General features: G+C 35.7%; 1 protein-coding gene across 23 annotated transcripts in view; it reads right to left on the bottom strand.

Annotated features, from left to right (window-relative positions):
* LOC129794686 (protein muscleblind) overlaps positions 1 to 27,059 on the bottom strand; it is a 279,292-nt gene that overhangs the window by 50,675 nt on the left and 201,558 nt on the right. The window contains exon 3 of one of the 23 annotated variants that reach the window (XM_055835531.1): positions 10,150 to 10,264. The exons of the other annotated variants lie outside the window; for them this stretch is intronic. Within the exon in view, the coding sequence (XP_055691506.1) occupies positions 10,223 to 10,264 (42 nt within the window). The 3' untranslated portion in view covers positions 10,150 to 10,222. Of the gene's footprint in view, positions 1 to 10,149; positions 10,265 to 27,059 lie in introns of those variants that run through there. 23 annotated transcript variants of the gene reach the window in all.

The raw sequence follows: 27,059 nt of genomic DNA, 5'->3' as shown, positions 1-27,059 counted from the left end.
TGTGAAACAACACGGAAGGGGGGGGGGGATGAATTGTGTTGGAAATTTTGGGAAGGCAAAACTTTCAATCGCGATAAGGGGATGAAATTCAGTGTCGAAGCGAGGAGATTTCAAGAGTGAATTGTGGTGTATTTTGGGGGTAAAATCCACCATCTCCCGGCCCCCCTCCGCATGGGGATCTTCACCAAAAACCAGCTACACCAACCACCCCCTTTTGGGATTTCTAACGGGGGGGAGTCGACTAAGAGAATGGTTGAGGATGAAAACCACAATTAAAACTAAAAACTAATTTCATATCTCGGTCTTTTCTCCAATTATTGTTGTCTCTTTGCGAGAATACTCCGTGTGTGTGTGGGGGTGGCAATGTGATGACTTTTTATTGTCATTGGGTGCCGCACTAGACCACCCCTGGGGATGTCCCGGGGTCGTACACAATGGAATTAAAGTTTCTTCATTGCAAAAGGAAATCTGTATGTGTGAGGATTTTCCAGGGGATGCGAAGAAATCAACAAATAACAATCAATTAAAGTGTCTTCAGTTAGGTCTTCAGTTTGGCTGTATGTAGAGAAGAAAACATCCCTCCCCCGTAAGATTGATGAGCTTCAACATCACTGTTCAGGTCAATATTTTCGCAAATTGAGGGTGTTCCATTGATTCAACGATAAGGGTGGATTTTCTACATTTTTTTTTCTTCTCTTCCTCCCCTTCGTGACTTATCCCGTGACTTTTCGCTTTCTTCTATTCGAGAAGATGCGTGTGTGCTTTTACTGATCATTTGTGAAGTAGATTTAGGAGGGGTTTAGTAGGGGGTGGTTCATGAAATTAGTCTTGAGATTGGCCTCAAGATTACACCAAAATCGTTACTGTTTGAAAAAATATTTGAATTTTTCTTTCATTAATAAGAAAAGGATTTAAAAATCAATTAGAAGACAATTAATAAAAATTCTTTTATTACATCCCGGCAGGACATAAATCTACTCATCTTCGTGCTTTTGTAACCCAGCAGGACTTATAGCGTAGCTTCTTTGTAACCCAGCTGGACTCGATTGAACCTAAATTTCCTTTAAATTTTTGCTTCTTTGTAACCCGATTGAATGGAAATCATTTCTTTGCTGTTCTTGTAACCCAGTGGGACTTAAATCTTCTTTTTGTTCTACTTTGTAATCCGATGGATTACAATTTCTTATTTTTTCTCCTTGTGTTTAACCCGACAGGACTTAAATATTCATTCTTCATTTTTTTTCACAAACGCAAAGGACTGAAATATTGCCAATTTCACTAATTTGTAACCCGATGGGACTCGTATTCTTTGGCTTTTTATAACCCAGCTGGACTTAAATCTTCTTTTCATTCCTAATTTCTAGCCGAAATGAGACATAAATCGTTTTTTCCTTCACTCTTCAGTAACCCGATGGGACTTTAAATTTATTTTTTTGGCTCTTTTCTAACCAGTTGGGTTTCAAATTTTCTCTGGTGAGATTTTAGGTACAAAATAATAAATTTTTAATAAAATAAAATATCATATTTCGTCAGTACTTTACAGGTGTGCTTCCTCCGTGTGTGCAAGAAATTTCTGCATGAAGTAAATTATTTTTTCATCTTCTCTCCCCAAAATTGAAATTGTCGTCGAAAGAGCATGGTGGAGTGGAGACCTATTTCAGCTGCATACGGGGATGAACATGACGTCGGGGGAAAAACGTGGAGCATCTGCTGACTCTGCCACAACTGTGCACTTTGATATTAGTTTTCTCATATAAGAGAGACTCACGAGCAAGTCACATTATAGTTTGACAACATCATCAGGGTTGGAACCTTTTGAACCCACCCCCTCTCCCCAAATTTTGGGGTGTGCGCATCATCTTTTGCCAAGGGGTTGCGACATCTGCCAAAAATTCCTCCCTCTGTGTGCTTGATGCGGAAATTTTCGCTCCCCAGACAAACAGCAATAAAAATCCAGGAGACATTGAGGGTCACAAAAAGGGGGGTAAATTGCGGAGGTGGGAAGACTCCACCACCCCCTCCATGTACCAATTGATGACCTTGTCACCATTTCTGGCAAACATTGTGTCCGGCAGAAGTCATCTGCCGCCCTTTTGGCTCTTTTCCTGCGGAGGGTGAGATGGTGGACAATCGAATGGGGGAGTGTTAAACAAGAAAACTTCCGCCACTCACCCCCTCTCTATACCTTTCTCCAACCCCCAAATTTATCCCTATTTGCTGTCTAAGGGGAGGTTTTTTTCATGCTACATTTAGGGTGTTTTTTTCGGGGGAGGAATGGGACAAATAATGTTTTGATTTTGCTAAAAGGAAAGTTTTTTTTTTGGGTGTGACAAGGTCGTCAACGCAATTTCCATGGCTATTTATAGGCTATAATGGGTAGTAATTTAGCCAACACTGTTGTACTTGTAATAAAATTGAACATGCTAGCTGTTGAATATGCTTAATTGTGAAAGTATAAAGACGTTAAAAGTTATTCTTGAAATTTTTAACGATTAATTTTTGAATAAGAAATACTTTTCCTTCGAAAATTGATAGGTTTTCTCATTTTTTTGTACAATTCTATCATTTGACGTTACTTATCAAATCTTTGACGTTGATTTCCTCTAATGTTTGACGATGTTTTTTTTCTAACGTTTGACCCGCATGACATTTACTTAATGACATTTTTAATGTTTGACGTTTCTTTTTCGAACGTGTGATGTTTCTTTCCTACCGCTTAACATTCCTTTTCTAACGTTCGACGTTATTTCTTACTTTGATGACATATTTCTTGCATTTCTTGCGTTTGACATTTTTACTCTATTGTTTGACATTACTTTTCTAACTTTTGACGTTGATTTCCTTTAATTTTTGACATTAATTTATTCCAAGGTTTTTCTAACGTTGATTTGACGTATTTTTGCTGCCTTTTGACGTTTCTTTTTCCTAATGTGTGACGTTTCTTTCCTACCGTTTAAGATTTCTTTTGTAATGTTCGTCATTGTTTCTTTCTAACATTATAACGTTAATTTGATGATATATTTCTTACATTTGACATTCCTACTCTATAGTTTGACATTCATTTTTTTAACTTTGACGTTTCTTCTTTTTTTTTCTTCAAAACCTAGCAAAGCCCAGCAAAGGAGAAATTTTGAAGCTTCATCACTTGAAAAATATTTTTCATTCTTGTTGTATTTAATTAATTGTTGGTCATGTTGAAGCTAAATTATAAGATGCTACTGGAGAGTACTTCAACATCTCTTTGCAAAATCTTTAGCATTTCATTCATCTCGCTTCCATTTTGCGGTTGGAATCCCACATCTGACACCAAGTGCCCCACTAAAATATTCCATCTTACAAATATTAGCACTTTCAGCCACCAAAATGCATCTTGAGAAATGCAAAATATTAAATAGTTGAAGCTATGGGCTCTATTTCCTCACTCTGTGTTGAGTATGAAATACAAGAAATTTGCAGAAGGATGAAATGTTGAGTATTTTGGAGTGATGGGATTAAAATTTGGTTTGAGGCACACAGCAAGAAAACTAATATTATATAGCAACGTGGAGTGAAATCCCTTTGCCCAAAGTGTTTTTCCTTTACTTGAAGAGAAGTAGAAATCGCTGTTAAATTATGCAAACAACTCGCCCTCGCTCCCAGACTGGAATGGAATGAGTCTATTAGGGGCCTGTTGGAGTTCTTGTTTTCATACACCTCTGCGCTCCAAAGGCGATTCCATTCCCGTTGATTTATATTCCCTCAACTTCTCGCACAAGGTGTGCTTCCTTGCCGTCAACGTATCTCTCTGGTGCGCCATTGAATTTAGCTCTGGGTAGGAGATATACTTTTTGAATAATCAGTGGAGATTTTCCTCTTTTTTTGGCGCGCAAAACATTTTGGTTTTGGGGGTGGTGGTGGATGAATGAATAATTCAGCATTCAGACCAAAAATGCTGGAAGATGAATTTCACCATAAGCAATTAACGAATAATAAATTAATCTGCTGCATTATTAACGAGATGGTCATCATAGGGGGGATTTCATCGAGGGTGAAACGTCATTATACGTATTTCATTTTGAGCTGTTCTCCCTCAGGGGGTGGGTGAGTGAAGGGAAAACATTAAGGCGGCCAGGGGTTAGTGATTAAGTCTTTAACAAAGACAAATCCACCCAATAACTCCAACCGTCAAAATTTGAATTTAAACCATTGACGAGTATTTTGACAGTTGTGAAAATTTCCTGTCAAACGCACATTTCAGGGTCGAATTGGGAATAAAAAAAAAGTAAGAAATAGGAGAAATCCGCTATAAGGTGCCACTTTAAGGTTCTCTAAACCACCCCCAACCCCCGGATGTGAAGCAACTTGTATCAGATTAGCGTTCCTCCATCCGGTGCGATTGGTGTAACCCAAAACCAAGAAAACAAATTTCCCCCCACAAAAACCATCCCCAGTGATTTTAATGCAATTCCAAAAGATCCATATGAAGAGGGTTTTTGGGGTTGAAAAAAGAGGCACCAAAATCCCAAACATCATCTGGAGATATCTCTTTCACCTCCCTTAACCCACCCCCCCCTCAACCCCCGCCCCACGGACCTCCATTACCATTGGGGTTGTTTCCGAAAGAATGGAAGTGCAAATGGGCGAAATTCCAAGGATTCCCCCATACCCTTAGCACCGACAAAACTACACAACTTGCCCACCGAAGCAATAACATCCATTACAATCTCCTGAGGCAACCCCCTCCCCACCCAGAAATCCCTGTGAGGAGGGGGTGTGAGAGATGTACGATTATTGGTGTGCGTATCGATTTTCAAAAACAACCCCCCAGACCGATTTCCAAGTCATCCTCATAAACATATCGTGTTACACGGGGATGAAACTAACACACTGCTGTGCTTGGTCGAAAGAGATGAAATTGACTGCTTTACTGGCTTCACCTTTTCCACCTCCTTCACCAATTTTGGGATTTTTCCCTTCGTATTTCTTCATTTTCCTCCACCAGAGAGGAGAGATGGGAAAATACGAGAAATAAAAGGAAGGAAAAATCGAAAGAAAATTCTACTCAAAATTAAATCTTAAATTCTACTCTGACTTGCAATCTTGCAATAACATTTCGCTAGTTTAACTTTCTTTTTTTTTTAAGTTTTTTTGTCAGTTATTTGGATTTAATTTGAGAGAATTTGTGTAATTTTTTTCAAAGCATTCAACGCTGCATCGAGTAAAGTAAAGAAAAGAAAAACGCTTACAAACCTCATGAAAAGTTAAACGATTTTAGGTTTTGAGCCATTTGCGGCTTAATTAAGAAATTAACCTCAAATTTTATACAGAAAAATCAAAAATTTTGAAAACTTTAGCCTTTAAGCACATGATCAATCGCTTGAATGTAGATGGAATAAGTTTCATGCAATAATAAATTAATTTAAGTCAGCTAATCAGTCAGATTGAAACTAAATGGTAAAATTCATTACGATAAGTCCAACTTAATGTTTTTAAGTCATACCTAAATTTTCCAAAACTGAATTTAAGTATTTTAAGCTTTAGTATTTTTTTAAGCTCAGCTCAAGTTTGTAAAGTTAGCTTAAAGTTTTTATGCTAAGCTAAAGTTTTCTAGATTTGACTTTTAAGGATTTAAAATTAGGGAATGCTGAATTGGGTTTGCATACACCTGAAAAACTAAAGCTTGGATGAAAATTATTTTGGCTGAAAAAACTGAAGTTTGGCTTAATAAACGGACTAAGCAAGACTTATGAGTGAATTGAGACTGACTCAATTCGTTTGCTAAGTCAGGTGTTTTTTAAATAGGTTGTTTTACTTTTTAGACCGATCCTAAGTTTGTTGGGTTAGGCTTTTAAGACGCATTTGTTCCATAACTCAGCCTAAACAAATCCTAGAACTTCACATTAAAACCTCAAACTTGTAAGAAAATTTCCCTACTAGCCAGTAGATCATAAAATTTATTAAACAAAAAACATTGCAGCCTCAAAAAAGCTGTGTATATTACGAGTTTATTTTAGTAAAAGCAAAACTACTAACTTTTTCATGTGCCTCACTTGAAATTCTCCCCCATAGAGAAAATCCACTTTCAAATTGAAATTCTTGTAATGATTTTATGTATGTGCGCTCGGAGCCACAAAATAGAGTGAAATACACCATCTAGCAATTTAGTTGGCAAACATATGCACAAGTAGAGTAAGTGTGCCGCATCTCCCCCCTTAAAATATCGCAGTGTGGTAGCATAAGCCCCCTTTGGCTCACATGGGGAGGATAAATAACTCCTAATGCAAAATTAACGAAGGGCTGAGCTTTGAGGCGACAAACACAACTAAAATATTTATTCATTCACTTATGGCCCCAAGTGGAGAGAAGTCGGAACAATTTGAGGACTATAAGTGTGTGGGGGGAGGAGTGCAATTGATGAGGTGGGCATGGGGCCCCTTCCTCCTGTGTTTTCATACATTTTTGGGGGTTAAAATGTTGAGGAATTGGACGATGAAGGGAGTTTAATCAGCCGAGCACATATAATTTGTGGTTAAAGGAAGAATTTCGGTTTAGATATAAACTATTTCTCAGATGAATTTTTAGTATGTTCTAAATGACACTGAGAGACACTTTCAATGATTAATTGAAATATTTATTATTTTATTTTGTCGTGCAAATTTGGCACAAATTGAGTTCACATTCGTTTTTTTTGGGTATTAATAAGGCACTTGAGTGCGAATTAGAAATTTCTTGAGTCACAATTAGACAAAGACATTTTTCTTCGTTTTCATACCAAATAAAGTCTCTTTTGAATTGGTATAAAAAAATGCTCACTTTTTAAATCCCTAAAAATGCCTAAAATGTTTAATAGGAAAAACTTTCCAGAGTGTTTGAGAGAGAGAGAGGAAAAGAGAAGCTCAAAACTTTATAAATCCAACAAAATTAGTCGTTTGCAAATAGCCAACTCTCTCTCTCTCCTTGGTGGGTTTATATCCGCTTTAGCCAAAAATATAATCTGCTAGATCTCAAAATTGCTGTGCAAACTGAGAGAATTTGCGATGACTGTCATCATCATCAGGGACATTATGATCCCTATTCCGGGGAGTGTGGGTGTGGGAGGGCTCGAATGGCGAGACTATGTCGCTTTTGGCAACATATAGAATGAGGGAAAGTCGGTTGACATTATAAGCTGAAATTTTCCCGCCCCCAATTCCATCGTATTGTCGAGCATTCAGGGGGGAGGAGGATGCCCTAATGTCCGGAGATGCGGTGGGGAATTTCTGGCAATTTTTGGGGGTGTCACACACCCCCCAAACTCTCCGTATGGGGGATGTTCTTGTTTTTACCCAGAGAGCAACACTCCCCTCCCGCAAAAAAGGGTGGACTCGGGGAGGACATTGTGTGGTTTTTATTGAAATAGCACCGACATAATTACAAGAATTTATATACACAGAATCGTCGCTCTCGAAACACTATTTTGTGAATTTTTGGGGAGGTTTTTGTGCCCTCTCCCTTTCATCCCCCACGTGGAAATGCCAGCATTTTCACATGTTTTCACACCAGATGGAAAAAGAGTGACTATTTTGATGTGGGCTCTGTCTCCCCGTGTTGGAGAGTTAGAAATTACCGTCTCTGGGTGCAAATGGAGCCATTTTGGCGGGGGTGGTGATGGGCAAAAGGGGGGTAAAAGGGACGTAGTATATGGGGAATGTTAATAATTTTACGATGGGTGTCTGTAGTTGAATTTTAAGAAGTTCTGGGCGTACAAAAACTACCCTCTCTTAACACAATATTCTGGTTATTTTTGAGGTTTTTATAGCTCTTTTTGCCAACGAGTTTGAGTGCTAAATTATAATCCGTTGGATATTCAAAATTTCCCAAAAATTCTCTTTATATATCCATGAAAATTGTACGAATTTTTCACACATTACAAAAATCCATATTTTTTCGGAACATTCATACCAAAAAAATCATTGAAATATTTATTTCTCTGCTGAATTTCATTCCAAATTAATATAAATTACTCTGTACACTGAATCAATCACACTCTCTCTCTGGTTGTGGCTTAATGTAATAACTACATTTTGGACCTTAATCAAATTATAACCCAGCAAATTGAAACCTAATAAATTCATTAGGATTTTCATCACGAGATCATTTTCAATTGAATTGAATTTCCAATTCATTTTTTTCCATTGAAAAAAAGAGAGAGAGAAAAGCGGAAAAACATATTTCTTTAATGAGACATGATATAAAATTATATGCAGTGAATAACAATTACATTGATTTTCCAAATTCGTGAAAATTAAACAAAAAAATACTGCATTGACGGTATAAGCTAGTTTTTCCCCCCAAATTGATTTTCCAGCTGTCAAAAGCTCCTGAAGTCTTTTGAAAAGCTCCACTATATTATTAGTTAATTAACAGCATGTGGAAAATTCTTCTGCAGCAGTATGAAAAGAAAGAAAAAACAACGGCGTTTCCCCTCCTCACGGGAAATTCTGCAATTTTCATCCTGCCACTGTCAAAGGCATTTCACATACCGCGAGGAAAATCTCCCTGGAGGTGTGATTTTCACGAACGTGGGGTGTGGGGAAAATTGCATTTCTTGCAGAGAGAGAGAGAGACTCAATTCAAGCCCATTTGATGACAGGCCCACAAAATGAAGGGGTGCTACAAATCCACCAAATTAAGGGTAAAATAATTGGGTTGTCATTTCATTCCACCCCCACGTTCCCAACCAAATGTCCCCGTAAACATCAACCCCAACTGAATTTTCAACGAAACTTCTCGCGGGGATTTTTCAGGAGGGAAAGTTTGGGAATAAAAATCACACGAAATGGAAAACCCTCAGGCCATTTTCCGGGGGTTAGCTATTTACCCAATTTCTAATGGAATTTCCAATTACAATTTGAGAATGAATTCCAAGGCGGGAATATTTTTTCTTTGGGGGGAAAGTACTTTATTTTCTGACTTGACGATTGATGACTTTGTTGGGAATTACGAAATGAATGGAAACAAATATTTCAAATGATGATATTAGGACAAAAAATAAGAAAATGACAAAACTAAAAATAAATCTTAACGAAAAAACTTAACGAAACTTTTTAAAATCATACTGTTTTTTACTTCTATGGATTTATGAGAGGTAAAATATGAAATTGTATTCAGACTGATTATGAATTCAATATTTTTCAATCATTTAATGTGAAATTAATATAACTTAACGAAGAATTTGACGAATTTTTTGACAAAAAAAATAAAAAAAAAAAAACATTTTGACTTTGTCATAATTTAAATTTTTAAATTGAATATCAAACTAAATAAAATTGAAAAACTCTAGAGTCCGAAGAAAAACTTAACAACGTTTTTTTGTAGATTCGTTAAGTTCCTTTAAATCAGAACGTAATGTCAGAACGTATTCTTTGATCTCATTTAAGTAAATTAAATGTATTTATCACTTGGAAAAGCAATTAAATTCATTGAAATTCAGGAAAATACAATGTTTCACGTTTTGGTAAAGCTATGAAACAAGAACGTCAAAGCGTTAAAGTTCATCGATGAAACATTGGCGTGAATGTTTCATGAATTAAACACTTAAACTGTATTTAATGCATATTCCTATCTTTTTAACTCATGTGTTTCGACTATAACTACCAATTAGTATTGTGAAGATGTAGAAAAAATCACAGTATAGTGACGTCACTGTAGACATTTTTTAGAAAATTTTTAACATTTTTTCCAACTGATCTCAGTGGAAAAAACAGTGAGTTTATCAATTTCTAATTTTTTTGTGATTTGTTGCAATATTACACGTGTCTCAATTGTTTTCTTGAGTAAAACTTGGCAGAAACATCCGTGAATAAACTCCTTTTCTCTCAATATTTCACTATTTTCTAAATATTCAAAATACTTCCAAAAAAAATATTACAAATGGCCGGTTTTTTTTAAGTAAAGTTTCCCAATGAAATTGAAACATTTTTTCTGTGTTTCTTTTGTGTTTCATTCCCTCCCCCAACGTACGTGTACTTACGTATTTCGCTGTGTAAGTACACCCTCACCCTTAGTTTGGCACCCCTTGTGTACGTGTCGCCCTGGGTGATATTCTTCCAGCAGTCTGTACCAGTCGCTCAATCGAGTCGAGAGTATGCTAATGGCACCTTTTTTTCAGTTTAAATTCCCTTCGCATTCTTCTGTGTCCAAATGAATTTACCATGTTGTATTTCTCTCCTTTTGCACACCCCAAGTGCTCTTGAATGGCGATTTAGGGGTACGATTTGGGGGTGAGAAAATTCAACCAAATTACCTGCAATAAAAGTGAGAAAGAAATAGCGAATTAGTGGTTTTTTTTATCAACTTTTATATTATAAAATCCAAAAAGCATTTTCTACTGCATTGTCTACACACATGGAGGGCACACGGAAGCTTTTCTCTCCTCTCTGTCCACCTCCCCTCGTGCACTTTTGTGACCCAAAAGGGGGCGGTGTCTGCTATGTAGTTGAGGAGCTTTTGCTTTGCTATGGGAATTTTATGCATCGTGACCTTATTCGCCCCGCAAAACACACACAAGTCACGCGATGTTATGGATTTAATGCTAATTCAAACCTAATTTATTACTCTGTGCGATTCAGCTGGCGCCCATGTGGATTTCCACCCCCTCCCCTCTCCTTGTACACTCTCTCCTGTGCTATATATGTAGGTATATGTATTTTTTTGTACTCAACTAACCTTGCAGGATTTAATTTCTCGCTATTATTTCAATTTTCTCTCGCTCTGAATTCTTTTTGTTGCAAAGCACGAAGAGCTTTTTTTTAAAGCACGCTTCACTTTTTTAAATTGACTTCTTGTAATTTTGCTTCGTTATTTTGTGCCCCATTTCCAAAGCAGTGGCGACACCATTGGGGTTGTTTGAAGAGAAAATTACATGAGTTTTCTTTTTTTTATTTTCTTGTTAGGTAGTCATTTTATGTAATCCATACTCGTTGAAATAATTATTTTGTGGTAACAATGGAAATGTTTATTTTAAGGATGTGTCACGAAACAACGGCAAAATCCACAAGTTAAAATTTTATTTTCAAAAGAAAAAAAAACATGATTCAATGAGCTTTTCCTGAAGGTTGCAAGCTTTTTCCATTGTGGCTCTTCCTTGTGGGGAAATGAAAAATTTTTCCTTGAGACGGGGGAAAATTGCAATATTTTCTCAAGTAGTCAACCCGACTCTTGAGAACATATAAATCCCGGGGAAAATCCCTCAACAAGGATCACATTGAGTGGCCATATAAGAATCCTTCTTGCAACAATATTGTGCGACAGGATTATCAATTTTCCCTTTGGCCACATTTCTCTTTCTCTTTTATTATTTTAGTCTCCATTCCCGACCATGAACAAATTACCTTATCCTTTTGCGGGGGGAGTTTTTTTGTCTTATCCTTCCGAAAGGATGGGCGCGGAAGTAAAAGTGATTCTATTGCTCTTCTCATTTTCTCATGTTTTTCTTAAGGATTTTCCTCATCTTTTGCTAAAGGATATGCGGAAAAATTCACTGAAATACCCAAATTATCCACTCAATTCACCTCACAGCTAGAAAAGGGAATTCTTTTGGATAAATTACCCCCACCCCCTCCTTTCCAGAGTCCACAAAGCACATTCACTTAAGTTCAGAATCAAGGGGTATTTATCTGAATGGAAATATTTGGATATTCCGAAGTGTTTGAATGATTCATACAAAGAAAAATCACAGCTAATTCAAAATTATCTAGAGATAAATTTAATATATTTTTAGTTATAAAAATTATCGATTTAAGGAGTACTCTTCAGATTTTAGTTCTAGGAAGGTCTCAAATTAAGAAGAAACATTAAAAAGGACTTAATTCAAGCTTAAAGTGTTAAATTCAATACTTAATAAGTTATTCGGATTGTAAGTAGTTTAAAAAAAAGAGCTCAGATTAAGGAGTACCTTAAAGAAGTAATAAATTCGAATAAAAACAAATACTAATCGTTATGCTAAAAATACTAAATTCAAGCCAATAAAACTTATTCAGGTTTTAGTTTTATGGAGGCCTCAAATCCACGAGAAAAGCTTAAATTTAATTAATTGAAATCTTTATTGAGAGCTTTATTCAAGCCTCAAAAGTACTAAATTCAAGCCTAAAAAGTCTTTAATTCAAGCCTTAAAGATGTTAAATTTAAACTTAAAATGTACTAAAATCAAGCCTAAAATGTTCTAAATTGAAACCTAAAAATTCTTATATTCAAGCATTAAAGGTTTTTAATTCAATCCAAAAAGTACTAAAATCAAGCTTTAAATGTTCTAAATTCAAGCCTAAGAGGTCCTAAATTTGAGACTAAAACGATACTTAATTCAAACCTAAAAGGTTCTACATTCAAGCCTGAAAAGTACTAAATTCAAGCCAGAAAAGTACTAAATTCAAGCCTGAAAAGTACTAAACTTTATTCTGAAAATACTAAATTCAAGCCGAAAATTATGTTCGGTTTATAGTTTTAAAAAGGCTCAGATTGAGGGAAAATTAAAAAAAAAAGTTCTAAACTCAAGCTTAAAAAGTAATAATTTGTGGCCTAAAATGTACTTAATACTAGCCTAAAAGTACTAAATTCAAACCAAAAAAATGTAGTCCAAAACAGGCTCAGACTGGAGAAACTGATTTTTAACAGAGTACTAAATTCTAGCCCAAGAGGTACTAAATTGAAGCCTAAAAGGTTATAAATTCAAGTCTCAAAATATTATTCTTAAGCCTAGAAGGTTCTTTGGTTTTTAGCAAGGTTTTATCAGAAGGGAATATTCGATTTTTTCCTAATATTCGGAATATTCACTAAAAAATATCAAAATATTCGACAGATAACCACCCCTTGTTCATGGAATTGCGAGGAAAATGAGAAAGGATGAATACAGGAATTTTCTCACCAATAAAATTTTCCATTTCATTTGCTAAAATATTGTATGACTTGGATATTTTGTGTGTGCTTTGAATATCACCCTCATCCCCACCCGTATCGTGACACCCCCTCCCCGCAAAATGAGTTCATTCAATAACGAAGGATTACATGGCTGTAAAAGGGGTTGCTTCGGGGCTCGATTTAATCTTCTTCTTCACTCCAGGTGATGGGGGGGGGGGGGTGGGGGTGGATTGGGAGAAATATTTTAGGACGGGGCGCGAAGTCATTTGTTGTGTTGAATTTCGAGACGATATTGCTCAATCGGTGGCAATATGGGCCAACATTGCGCGTTGAATGCTCAACAGAGTCATTCAAGGGATGAATTTCTCTTCATCCTCCCCATACTCCCACCCAAAACATTTTCCACACCATTTTCCCAGTGAAAAGCACATTTCCGCGGGAAAATCATTCACATCAGAGAAAATTGACTGAGAATCTCGCATCTCTTCGGCATCATTTACCAAAAACTGTGTCAAGAAGTTTTTGATGCGGGTGGTGGGGAAAGGGGAATGATGTCAGACATTTTGTGAGATTGAATTGAATTTAAAGCGCAAGAAGTATTTCATTTTTGATCAACAAACAATGCAATTTGCACTTTATTTATCATTGAGTTTTAAGTTCAAGAAAATAATGGCCGCCCAAAGTGTTTAGTTTAGTCTCTATGTTTTTCTAATTGTTATAATTTTGTACTTGGTTATGTCGGTCAAAAATGAACTCTAATGTTCGCTAGACCTACCATGGTTTTTGGGGGGGTTAATAAAAAAAAAAAAAAATCATTGAGTTTTACAGAAAAGTGAATTATTCGTATTTGTGGGAATTTAGTGCTAAATATTTAATAGAAAAATAACTTATTTCGGAAAATTCGGCCTAAGTTTCCGAAATTCTCGGAAATAATCAATTTTTAGCTTATTTGTTTCAGTTTTTATTTGAAAGTTGTATGTTCCAGAATATTTCGGAATAATTTGAATACTTTGTTTTGAAATTTTCCGAATATTCCGGAAGCTAAATGTTTGAGATTATTCCGAATATTTCGAAAGCTGTATATTCCACACTATTCCTAATATTTAATGTGCTGAAGATTTAGAATTTGTTTTGCAAATACTTCTGAATAATCCGAATACTAAATACTTCAGATAATTTTGAATATTCCGAAAATTGAATATTCTTTATTGTATTAATTTACGTTGAATACTGATTATTTTTGACTATTTCCGTAAGATGCTGAATATATGAAATTATTCCGAATAATGAATACAACAAATTGATGAAAATTAAAATGTTGAATATTTCATATTGAGAATGTTAAAATACAATATTTCAGAATTTCCGAAAAATCCGAATGCTGATATTTCAGATTTCTGATTTTCTGAATTACACATTATTCCGAATAATTCATAAAAAGAATGGAATATGGAATTTGCTTCATACAGATAAACATGTAGACGATTTCGATACACCTACAAAATTTTCGGAAATAGAAAACAACAAATCTCTCCAAAACTGATCAACTAATTAAAACTTATACTTTAATTCCTTCACTTCGAATAATTATCTTCTCAGTTAGTGTCTTCAGTTGTGCTTAAAGTTAGATTCATTCCCAAAATAAACTACTTTAAATTCAAAATATCACATAAAACGGAGAGAAAAGACAATTTCGAACAACACACATGTTCATTCAATCTCCCAACTCCACCCATTTGAGGAAAACCTCCTTGTGAGATTCCTAATCAATTCCCAAACAACGCTTCTCTCTTCACTTTAGGAAAATCAATGTGACAATTTCCGTTCGGCAAGATGGCAGCCTCCTCCTGCAGAGGGATGAGGAGGGGGAGGATGGTAAAGGGCGGAAGCGAAGCATTTGTGTCGTGAATCATCCCTCCCGCATACATGGATTTGTGTTTTTCTGGTATTAGATACATGCTATCATATATGTGGGGGCGATGATAGGGGGGCGTTGGAGGGCCATAAGGATGAAAAAGGGTGTGCGATTTGGATGTGCAAACAACATGAAATTCATTGTAATTCAGAAAGACAAACAGTTTCACTGCATAATTCTCCGTGTTAATTAGTTGAAAGAGACCATGTGTGCGAATTGGGTGTCTCTCGACGTTAGCCAAACTATTGCTACTACTTGTTGAATATGTGGAGCCTTTTTTGATGAATTGCACAAACACACACACACCTCCAACTTCCCACCTAATCTCTTCTTCACTTTTCCCAAAAAGTTAAAGTTTTGAATTTTAAATTGTTGAGCCAAAATGTCCCCAAATTTTAAGTAAGTATTCCGTGGAAAATGCATTTTTCTTGATTTTTCTTTTAAGAATAAGATTAAATTGTGAATGAGAATCTTTTAAATACTTTAGTGATTCTTTTTGCCCCATGCGCTGTGTTTGAGTGAAAATCACAGCTCTGGAAAATTGATGAAAGATCTTGGAAAATTAATGATTTACACGTTAAAGGAAGGAATGAAAAGTGAATTTTCCAGCAAAATTAAATCTTTGGAAAATATGATTTTCCGGGAAAATTGAAAAGAACTTTTTAACCCCTAAAAATTGAATTGAATTCGCAAAGCAAAACTTTATATTCTTAAGAAATTCTTCTTTTTTTAATACTTTACATTTTTTTTAGTTATAAATAAATACAAGAAATTACTAAATTAACACCACAAAACCTGATTAATAATTTAGAATTTCATTTGAATTAAACATTAAGCTCGGAAGTTTTAATTTGTTTATTTTGAGTGCATAAAATGACTGAAAATAAATTTAATCTTCACAAAAATCGAATGGGTAGGATGAGTTTTTGAAGTTCTAGCGCGAAATTTAAAGAATTTTAGTTCACACTTGATTTTTCTAGATAATTTTGAAAGCAGACTTTGTGAAAATTTCACAAATTTCCCGGGAAAATCTGGGTTGAAAGCAAAACGTTGAATTGAACAATCTTTTAGGAATTTTTCTACATTAATAAAAATCTCTCAGATCGCTCTATCTTGCAGGGAAATGAAATTACGTTAAAATTAATGTTGACGCAAATTTATTTTATTGTGACTCAGAAAAGACTAATGGTGACTTAATTTCCTTATCACCTGCAATAGGTATGGACTTTCTCTACTTCCATACCGAATTTCATCCCGATTGGCCCTGCCATTTCGGAGGAGTTCGCTTATCACAAACAAACAAAAAGACTTTCTTTGATAGATTAATATTCCACTAATAAGGTTTTGTTCATTTAAAATATTCTCTGTCTGACTTTTTTTAAACGTCTCTTTAAGTTAAAGCTCGCGGCTACATTAGGTATTTTATAGTACATATAAGATAAAAAATCAGTCATCATAAGGTAAAGGCTGAGTCTACATTAGTTAAAAATTGAGTCTACATAAGGCAAAAGCAGAGTCTAAATAACCGAAGAGTTGAGTCGCGATAAGGGAATTGAGTCACCATTAGTTTTTTACGGAGTCACGATTAGATGAAGCCAATGAAATTAGAGTTTTTTTTAAACGCGTAAAATTCTAAAAATCGTTTTTCCACTGATTAAGATTGGAAATTATATCTTAATAATGAAAAATATCTTTAATTACAATAAAATAACGAAATGATAAATTAATTACTATTATTGCTGTAAAGAGATCAAAATAATATTGAAGAGAATAATCTGAACCCACAAGTGTCACAACAATCCCCTATTCAGCTTCACTGAACTGCTGCGAAGCCCAGAGAAGAGCATTGGAATGGGTTTTAGATTTATGACTCACTCATATGATAGTCATCATGTTTTCAGCAGGAAAATTATCTTTTATATTGGCGAGAGATAATTTGACGAGGAGGCGGTATGACATGAAAATGATGGGGTTCGTTGGCTCGATTGAGACATAAAAATTCACTGGAAAATACATAAAAACCACCCCCTTTATTTTGGGCAACTGCCGTACAGGGAAAAAGAGGAAGGAAGATTAAAACAATCCATTGGGAGAGTCATGTGCGAGAGAACAAAGGGAAAAACCCTTCGGAAAATTCATCCCTCAAGCAAAGGGGAATTATATTAGTGCGGCAACACGATGACAATCTCAATATCTCGGTGTGTGTGGACCTTACGGGAATTGGCGCGAGGGGGTGTGTGGGATATGAGTCAAAGAATCAACCCTCTTGCAACAATAACAAATCACAGAATCCACTCAAGCACTTTTCGCATCTCCACCCACCCCCCGCATTGAACTTTGTCCCTTCGGGATGGCTTCCTCATAATATGGTGGATGGTTATCTCAATTAAAATGGGTAAAAAAGGAAGAAAGCCCATCCAGACACGGCGGCACAATTGAAAGCTAATGACAACAACTCAATTTGCCTTTCAAATTCCCGCCTTTCCACTGAAAAAAAAAAAAACTCAACTCTCTCCCTGTAATTTTGTACGCGACGCGCAACCCCCAAGCTCTTGGCTTCTTATTACATTCAAAATTTTCTCCTTGATATTTGAAACGCTCCGAAATGCTGCACTTTCATGACCAAGAGGAGTTCCAAGGGATTAGGGTGAGACCTCTTTGAGGATTCGACGAACCGATTCGAGGAATATTTAAATGATGGGGATGACAATGCGTGGGTGTGGGGCGACCCACAGTCAAATGAAATTCATGCTGTGAAGTGGTTTAAAATGAAAGAAGATTTAAATGCATTTTTTGAGAGGTTAAAAACGTCGGTATTTTGAAGATCAGAGGCTGTGTGAGCTAATGAAGATTTTCTGGTGTCTTAAGAGGTCAGATTTGAGGTGATGTAAAGTCGTCGTGTGAATTCTTTTGCAACTTTGCTACTATTTAATTATTAAAAAGAAAAGAAAGACGAGACGGAAATTAATAATTTTTTTTAGAATTGTCGTTTTATTTCTATCAGTAAAAATCATCTGTCAGTGTGACATTTAAAATTTTAAACGATCTGTCAAATTATTATTTTAAATTAAATTAAATTCTTCTTTATTTCTGTCAATAAAATCTTCTGTCATTCTGACATAATATACCAAGAATGTCAAAAATCTCGCAAAACAAATTGAAAGAATTAAATTTTAAATTAACGATTTTTAATCTACATTGCACGAAAGTTAAATTTACTTCATTTTCGGTCAAAAATCCCATAAAATTTCCTCCTTAGCAAAAAGAAAATCCATGAAATCTTCTTTAGAACAATTCTTAAAGCCCAATCTAGTTCTTACATAATCCTTATAATGAATTGCCATGCACTTTCCCTGTGGCAAAAATCATCACCCTAATGTGGCCATAAAGATTTTAATTGCTCCTGCAACATCCCTCATGGATTGTCACCAAGATGAGACCATGTGGAAAAAAATGTGATCCGGCGGGGAGTCCGGGGAAAAGCGAGAGGGAGAGAATTTGAAAAAGTCTCTGCTCATTTCCCCCTCAATTGAATGCGGAATATTTTGTGTGTGGTGGAGTGTCTACCCGAAAATTAATGAACACAATTATCACATAAATCATGCGTTCACACAGTAGAGTGTCTCATTTCCTTCTTTGCAATTGCGGGGGTGATTCTCATCAAAAGTCCCCGAATTGCTGAAATTCTATAACACGGAAATAAAATGAATTTTATTGGTTTACTCAAACCCCAAAGGGGAGGAGGAAGGCTACTCAATTATTTCATGGCGCAATGGGTCCTAAAGCGATGGTAGTGATGGTGGTGGTTTGGGTATGACCCAAACCCATCCATGTGGGATTGAACGAGGAATTGGCACCAAAGGCAAGGGCATTTATTCAGTAATTAATGCTCCTTGTAGCTTGGCTGGATTTGTATCGTCTCTCCTCATCATCTGCACACCTCCTCGTTTTGCTCCATTTCGGAGCACACAATGCACCAAAATCAGTTTTGTGCTTAATATATACACACATCCCCAGCTTAATTTGCATACCCACCACCACCCCTTTTTGCAATGATACACCCCTCCTCCATTTCAGGTACAAGGGGATGGCGCACTCCGAAGACACTGTACAAACATTCCCATTGCCTGCGGGGGGCTTTAAAGATTCATTCAATACCATAATTATATACGTCTTTGATGCGCAAATTACTTTTGATTAAAGTAATTTGTTGTTGGATATGGGATTTAATAGATCTATCTATTATTCATGTAATTATTTCTAAAGCTTATTATTTGTCAATTAAAATTTCTTTAATAAAAGGAATTTACATGAATGTTTAAGATCTCTGTTGTTGTGATCCAAAGAATATTCAAAATTAATTTCTGGGGGTGATTTTATTGAAGCGAAATTTAAATGAAGCGAAAAAAAACTTAAAATGAACGATTTAGCAGTTTAAATTTGAAATAGGTAATTTAAAAATAAATTAGTTTCATTAACGACTATTGTATTCGAATTAGCGGCTTTTGAAAGTTTATTTGTATAATTCTAACGTTTGACGATTCTTTTCTAATATAACTGACATTTTTTGGATTTGACATATTTTTTGAGATTTGACATTTAAGTATTTTTTACGTTTGACGTTTCTATTTAGCGTTATTTTGACAGTGACTGACATTTTTTTTGGAACTTTTGACATTTATTTGAAGGTTTTTACGTTTATTATAACATATTTTTACGTCATTTTTCTATTGACTGACGTTTCTATTCTAAAGTTTGACGTTTATTTTATCTTTTCAGATTTATTTCTTAACATTTGACATTTTTTAGGACTTGACATTTATTCTATCGTCTAATGCTTCTATTCTATAATATAAATTTCTTTTTTAATCATTTAACAATTTGACGTTTTTTTTCTTACGACAGACGCTTCCTTTTCTACATTTGACATTACTTTAGATTATGAAGGTTATCATTTTTAACATTTGACGGTTTTACATCAACTGATTTATTTCCTAACGTTTGACGTTTATTAAAAGGTTTCACCTTGGGTTTTACGTTTATTTTAACATATTTTAATGTTTAACGTTCTTTTCCTAACGATTAACGTTCATTCTAACGTTCGACGTCGCTTTTCCTACATTGATATTTCTATTAAACGATTAAAAAACCTTTTTCATTCTTTTTCAGCATTAAAAGAACTTTTTTTTGGCTTTTAAATGTACAATTCTCAGCACAAGTTTTCCTCCCTTGGGCATAGCTCTTCACACGTTCTCTTGTCTCCCAGGAATGCCAGTGCAATTCGATGTTTGCATTTAGAGAAGTGAGATTATTCAAAGTGAAAAGCCACACATATCAACTAATGGATGAATGTCAATAGCGAGCTTAATTCAATTGATTCCGAGAAGGGTCAACTCCAACAGAAGAAAATTTCATTCTATATTCTCGATCAATTTACTTAATTATTATTTCTCAACATAAAGTTTTTATTATTTTTTTTAAAGCTACAAAAAATAAATATTTTCATTTTCCACACTCTTTGCGCAATGTGCGGAAGTTAATAACAAACGCAAAAAAAATTGTAAACTCTCCAAATAGATTTTAATGGACTTTCCAATGGGGTGGGGGTTGGTTTTTATTTATTTTCTCAATTTTCATTTGGTGGATTGTTTTTAATTACAGCACAATTGTTTGGGACTTTTGGTGCTGATTTATTTTTATTTTTGCACTGGCAGCTTCCATTTTCCATTGATTTTGGTGCTTTGAAAGCCGAGATTTGAGAGCTTTAGAGCGACAAAAATGTTGTGTTGATGCATTTTACAATATATGAATGCTTTTTCACCATTTTGGCAGAAATTATTTGCAATTACTTTAATTCCTTAATTAAATATATTTTCAAAATCAATTTAAAAAAATATTTTGGCTCTACTTTTTTAATTTTATTATATTTTTTTAATAAATCAGAATAAAGCGAGAAAAATTAAGGTCGTAGCCAGAATTTAATTCAAGGCTACGTCACTGCGGAAAGATGTCTCATTTAGGTCATTCTCCCCTAATGCTACATACAAAATATAATTTCTTATGCAAAAAAACTAAATTACTTTCGTACCAAACACATAGAGAAAGCAATAGAAATTATTTATGTTGGAGGAATGTGAATGTTATGTAGCCTCTGTGGATTTATTTGCCACAGACATGCCTGGACTCTATGTGGGGGGTTTTCTTCGGCAATTGCGGTTCCAAAATAAATAATAACGAATGTGAAAATTTGATAAGTTCGACGGAGTGAATGCAAACTATTCGATTTTGCACATTCAATGAATAATTCATTCCCACTTGCCATGAGGGAGATTTTGAAATTCAGGGGTGGTTTTCCCATTTTTCCATGGTGGTTGTGTGCAATATATGTATGTATATATTGATGTGTTCTCGGACAAGAAATGCAACGTGCCCGGAAAATCTCAATATAAGGGTTCTGTGACACCCACCACCCTTAAAAAGGAAATAAATTCCTTCTTCTATATATAACATTTTCCGTGAAAAACCACCCCTTTGTAGAGAAAAAACGGGGGTGTTGCACTGAAAATTTGCATTACAAATTTAATAGAGTCTTATTTTTCTCTTAATTAGAGAGACACTTTCGCGTACAACAACCCCCACTCACCAGCCGAAGGACTTTTACAATTAGAATCAACCCCTTTTTGGCTGGTTTTTTTTACCAGTGTTTTTCCTAAGGGTGTAAAATGGTGAAAAATGGACAAGTAGCAACCCCCTCCTTGAAATTCAAAGTACATTCAACTTGACACCAATCATTTTGTATTCACATTGCAAAATTCTCATTCCTCTCGGGGTCAATTTTGAGGGATAATTGAGGGTGATTCTTTCGCATGATGGTTTGTGAAAAACCAGGTGGGGGTTGAGGGAAAATTTCAACCCCTAAAGATTGGAATTTTTCTGCATGGAATGGTGGAAAAAAGTCCTGAAGGATTAGGGAGGAAATGGATGGATTAAAATGAATAGAAAATATTCATTAAATTATGAATTTTTTGAGAGAGAATTTTCACAAAAATTTCCCCAAAGAAAATCTTCTTTTTCTCAAAGAATCTTGGTGCAAAATAAGAGGAGTTCTTTTTGGTGAATAAATTCGTAGACAAAATGTTGATTTGTCTGTGCCATTGGGGAAGTATCCTCCAATGGATAATTCAGCACCTTTGCGGAGCTTTCTGGTGCACAGACAATTTCTGGGGTTCGAGAATATGTGGCCTCTGGGGGTACACCAAAAATTCCCCCAAGTTCAGCACAAAATGTTCTTCCTTTCACTCAAGATTGTCTGTGGGATCATTTAACTCGGGTCTTCCTCCTTTGGGGGATGAAGAGCACCCTCTCTCTCTCTCTCGCAATTTTGCAACCCCTTCATCAGCATTCATCTCTAAGGAGTTTTTTTCTTTCTTTTGAATCGTGTTGGTATGTATATCCATCGAATTTCACTTGGAATATGCATCGCCAGTGACCCCGGAGTTTGTCTCTTTTGCAAATAAAATTCAACCCCTGTCGCGTCGTCTGACATTCTATATATACATATGTACAACGAGTATTATCGCATTTTTCCATCCTCTTTTCCCGGGCAATCTTGCTTTCTTGCAGAGCTTTCTCCCCACCACATACAATTTTCCACACTTCTTTTTTTTCCAATCCTCCTCCACATCCTCCCTCCCACTCCCTCTCTCCCACCCCCTTTTCCGGAGTCTGGCAGGAAGTTTATTCAGTGCAAAGAGAACATCCAGTTTGCGAATGTTCTTCGGACGCGCGCTTATCATCAACCCATTCTGCGAGATTCCGAAAGTAACATAAATTACTCGCCCCAAGACGCGACATATGCAATAAAAATAGGAAAACTCCTACGAGCCTCAATGTGACAGGGTGGGGGTGGATAAAAATAATAACGGGATGAATTTTATTCTTCTATAATACATTTATGCTGTAAGGATTTTGTATGAAAAATCTATCAAATTATTCTTGAGATAGTTTTCATTGCTTTCATTGTAAATTCAACAGGGGTTATTTTGCATATTTTATATGCTTTTCTCGTTTACAAAATAATATTGTGATGAAATGCTCTCATACCTCTCGGAAGAATCCACATTGAGGGATATTTTAATTTAATAAATTGAAAGAAATTCATTTGTTAAGTGAAAAGTTTTTGAATAAATAAATATACGAGAGGGTGGTCTAATATGAGCCCTTTAAGGACTCTTTCGATATTTTAAAGCAAAATTCTATATTTAAATAAAAACAAATTATATTCATGCTAAAAATTACATTAAAAAATGTAGAAAAGAAATTATGAAATGTTATAAAAAAATCAATCAACGAAAAAAAAGATAAATTTAAAAGAAACGTCAAATGTTAGAAAATATACGTCAAACTAATATGCCAAATTAAAAAAATTATACCAATAGTTAGAATAAAAGCATCTAACGTTTAAACAAATGTCAAATATTAAGTAAAAACTTCAAACGTTAAAGAAATTGATAAATATAAAAAATTGATATCGAACGGTGAAAATTGACATCAAGTGTTAGAGGAGAAATGTCATACATTGGTAAAGAAATGTCAAGTTGTATTTATTTTTAAATTATTCCTGTAATTCAAAGCCTGGAAATAATTACTTTCTTTCGATTTTTAAAATAAAAAAGAAATTGTCTGAGCTTTTGATGTTCGTTCAGACTTTTAAACACCCTAATTCTTTTATGTACCCATTAGCCTTTGCAGGGTTAAACATTAAATAAAGAACAATTCGCGTGCATTTTGAACAAACCCATTCAAAAATCCCGAGTCTTCACCACAAAATAACTACAAAATACCTTTTTTTTTTAATTCAAAAGAGAGTGGGATGTAATGGAAAATGCCTACATGCCATTTGGAAAAATCCGTTCAAGACAATTTTGAGGATTGTATTGAATTTCCACTGAATTGACCTGAATGTTTGGTGTGCGGGGGCGGATTATTCCTCCACCTCCTAACCAACAGAAAAAAAAAGAGAAACATCCCCCTTTTGGAATTGAATTTTGGTGTGCAATGCAATGGAGAAAAATTTCAATTTTCTCTCTCAAGGCTTTTCCTCACCCCCCACCCCTCCCCCAGTACTTTGGTGATCTTGTCTTTCGGTGCACTCTGGAAAATTCCAACAATCAAATTGAATGTTATGACAATTGTCACAGTTGAATGCATTTCAATCCTTTTTGGGGGGGAGGGTGGATCAAATACAAAGGCACTTCTCCGGTACCTTTTTTTGTACATTCTTTGGTCCACAATAGCCCCAACACTGTCCTACTCACCACTCCCTCACCCCCTCAGCAAACTCATAGGAAGCTCGTCCACCGGAATGGTCAGAAAGAGAGAAGATGATGTGGATGGAAACTTATGGATTGAATTGAGCAGTTGAATAGATATTTGGATTTTATGTTTTTCCTTCCACTTTGGGGGTATCGAATTTCAAATGATTGAATTTTTTTACTTCTTCTTCTGCACCCCCTTCATCAATCCTACACAGAAGGGGTGTGAGGAGACTCTCTCTTTTGTCCCTCAGGAGTGAATTGTCCTATAAATTCTTGACCACGCGGAACGTTTTTTTTTTTAACAAAAATTTCTCTTTTTCTTGGTTGGGAAAAGGTGTGATGGAAATTGATGTTTTATTTTTTTGCAAATGGATTTTCGCAGGGAATTTATTTTTCTCATGATCCTTCCCGAAGCTTCCGTGTGTGTGGGTGTGTGATACGGAACGGGGGTGTTCTGTGCAGTGAGCAAAAAAAAGGGGGTGAAAACAAGAGGTGAAACAGATAAATTCACCCTGTAATTGCAAACTGTGTGCGCCTCTCGCATTAAATCCCACACTGGCTGGGTGAGAAGAGAATGCAATTATCCCACTAACAATTTCACACATTTCCCTCTTGACGCCTTTTTTTTGCTACATACATTTTTCGTGTGCAACCCCCAAATCCACCCCCACAGGTTTCACATGAAGAGAAGGATGAAGAAGAAAAAACGACTAAACGACGGTGTTGCACATTGAAGATGGAAAATTCAATATTCGCCAAAAGATCTGCTGGGGAAAACGCAAAATCTACCGGATGAGGTTCTCCTGTGTTAGGAGGGAGAGAGAAAACTCAATAATTCATGCCATTTTAGCGGTCCAATAAATTACACATCACACCCTCCGTGGGCACGGGATGAGGGAGGGATCTCCTTGGGATCTCTTCATGATGGGGTGTAGTTAGTGGCTCCCTGACAATAATTCACCATTCTCCACCTTGATGGAAATTCCTCCGGCATTCACGTTTTAAGGAGAAAACCCCAAATTCATTGCACCCCCATCCACTAAGATTTCGCCCTATTGCACCCTCCTCCTCCCCCTCAAGTATTTTCCTCTAACTTTGGGATTTTCAAGCAAAATGATAGCGCTCCTTCTGCAAAACTGGCAAAACTGCTGAACATTTTACAGGAGTTTTCTAAGGGCCGTGTAAGGGCTAGAGGAGCTTGAGCATCGTAGCTTAGAATGCAAATAAAATAGAGCTTTAATGTGGAGAAGCTTTGGATAGGTTTTACAAAATTTTACAGGAAGACGGTCTAAATCTGACCCTATTCAATCTACTTTCAATATGAAGTATAGAAAATTTTTGGGATAAAATTGAGAATTTTGAGAGATAATTATTCCTTCGTTCTGTGAAATTATTTGAGGTATTGCATAAGGACTATCTTATAGCAAATTTTCCGGGCTACAATTTTGTCTTAGATGATTTTCTTCTATCTCACTGGGAAAATGCATTTTCAGTCTATTCTCCAAACCCTTGAAGTTTTGTATTCAAACTAAAAAAAAAATGTTTTTTTTTCCTTCAAAAGTTGTGAAAATATTTGTCAAAATTTTAACATTTTCTTTAAGTATCTTCCACTTTCTCCCTTTCTCTCTCTCTCTTTGTTTCTTGTAAGGATGGTGGATTTTATTTTTCTCGGGGGTTAGAAGGGGAGGTAAAGATGAGGTTTTTATATCTGGCAATTTGTGTTGTTCAGTGGAATGGACACAATTGTAAATTCCTCGAATTTGTGTGTTAATAAATAACAAGATCAAGCTGTGAAGAGGGTAAAGAAGAAAACTCCCCGTTTTGCACGAGGGCGGAAAAGGTGGATGGGAAATGAGATAACAAGAGTTGAGATATTTGTTCAAGGGTGGAAAATTTTAACCTACTTTACGGGATACAAGACCAAACCATACTTCCCAGCAGCAATTTTCCACACCACCCTCGCGCCATGGCTTGGGGGTGCTTTTTCTCTTTCTTTTACGCTTAAAATCTTAAGCAGCGGACCACCCGCGGTGGATTTATATTTGTACCGAAACGTTCTCTCCTGGGCAAGACCCCGGAAGGAGCGACGCACTTCTCATGTAATTTGCTGTGAATTTTTAATCACAATCATTGCCCGAGACTTCTCGAGGTGTTAAATCCTTGGTAAAAAACATTCCTTCCTGCCCTGTGCTGCTTGAATGTGGGGGTCGTAATATACCCACTTCTTTCTCATTAATTCCACCTCGAGGTTTTTTATTCATTTTTAATGAAATTGATATTGAGCTCCGCACTGAGGGTGGAAGTTTGTACTTTTTAGCTTTTTGAAATTTTACTTTTCACATTTTCACTCTCCGAGAGTTCTGTACAGAGAAGTGAAAAAAAATCAAATAGAGCAATTTTCTCCTTTATACCTCTACAGAGCATTGGGCTATGTACCTACCTCTCGACTATTCTACACCAACACACCCCCCACCCACGTATGCGTGAATTATTGACGCGATTTTCTACCCCAAAATTGCTATGAAATAAAAATATGACCTACCAGGGAATTCAGAGCTTTTTTGCGCATACATAGCACAAAGAAGGAGCCCGCCCAAACACCAATTTGAATAGATTTTCAATAAACAACACATTTTCTTTTCGCGGGATGTGCGCAAAATTGAATGAAATTAAATTAATAGGGAGCAATAAATCTGCACAGAGTACTACAACACACCCATGGGGTACGCTCTCTAATGCCATATTAGTTAGAAGGGAAACCTTGCGTTTCTTCTTTTTTTTTCCTCCTCAACTCCCCTTCATGAAAATTTTCCTCAAGAAGTGAATGTAGAGCAAATGATTCAGTGATATGGCAATAAATGTCACAAAAAAGGGTCACAACATTTCCCTTTCCCTGCATTTGTGAAAATACGCTCAGACTTGGTTAGATAAATGGCCCCATTCTCATTAAAACA

This window comes from Lutzomyia longipalpis, chromosome 4 (assembly GCF_024334085.1).
Source record: "Lutzomyia longipalpis isolate SR_M1_2022 chromosome 4, ASM2433408v1".
Taxonomy (NCBI): domain Eukaryota; kingdom Metazoa; phylum Arthropoda; class Insecta; order Diptera; family Psychodidae; genus Lutzomyia; species Lutzomyia longipalpis.
Note: the sequence above shows the minus strand (reverse complement) of the source record. Positions and strands in the feature narration are given on the sequence as shown.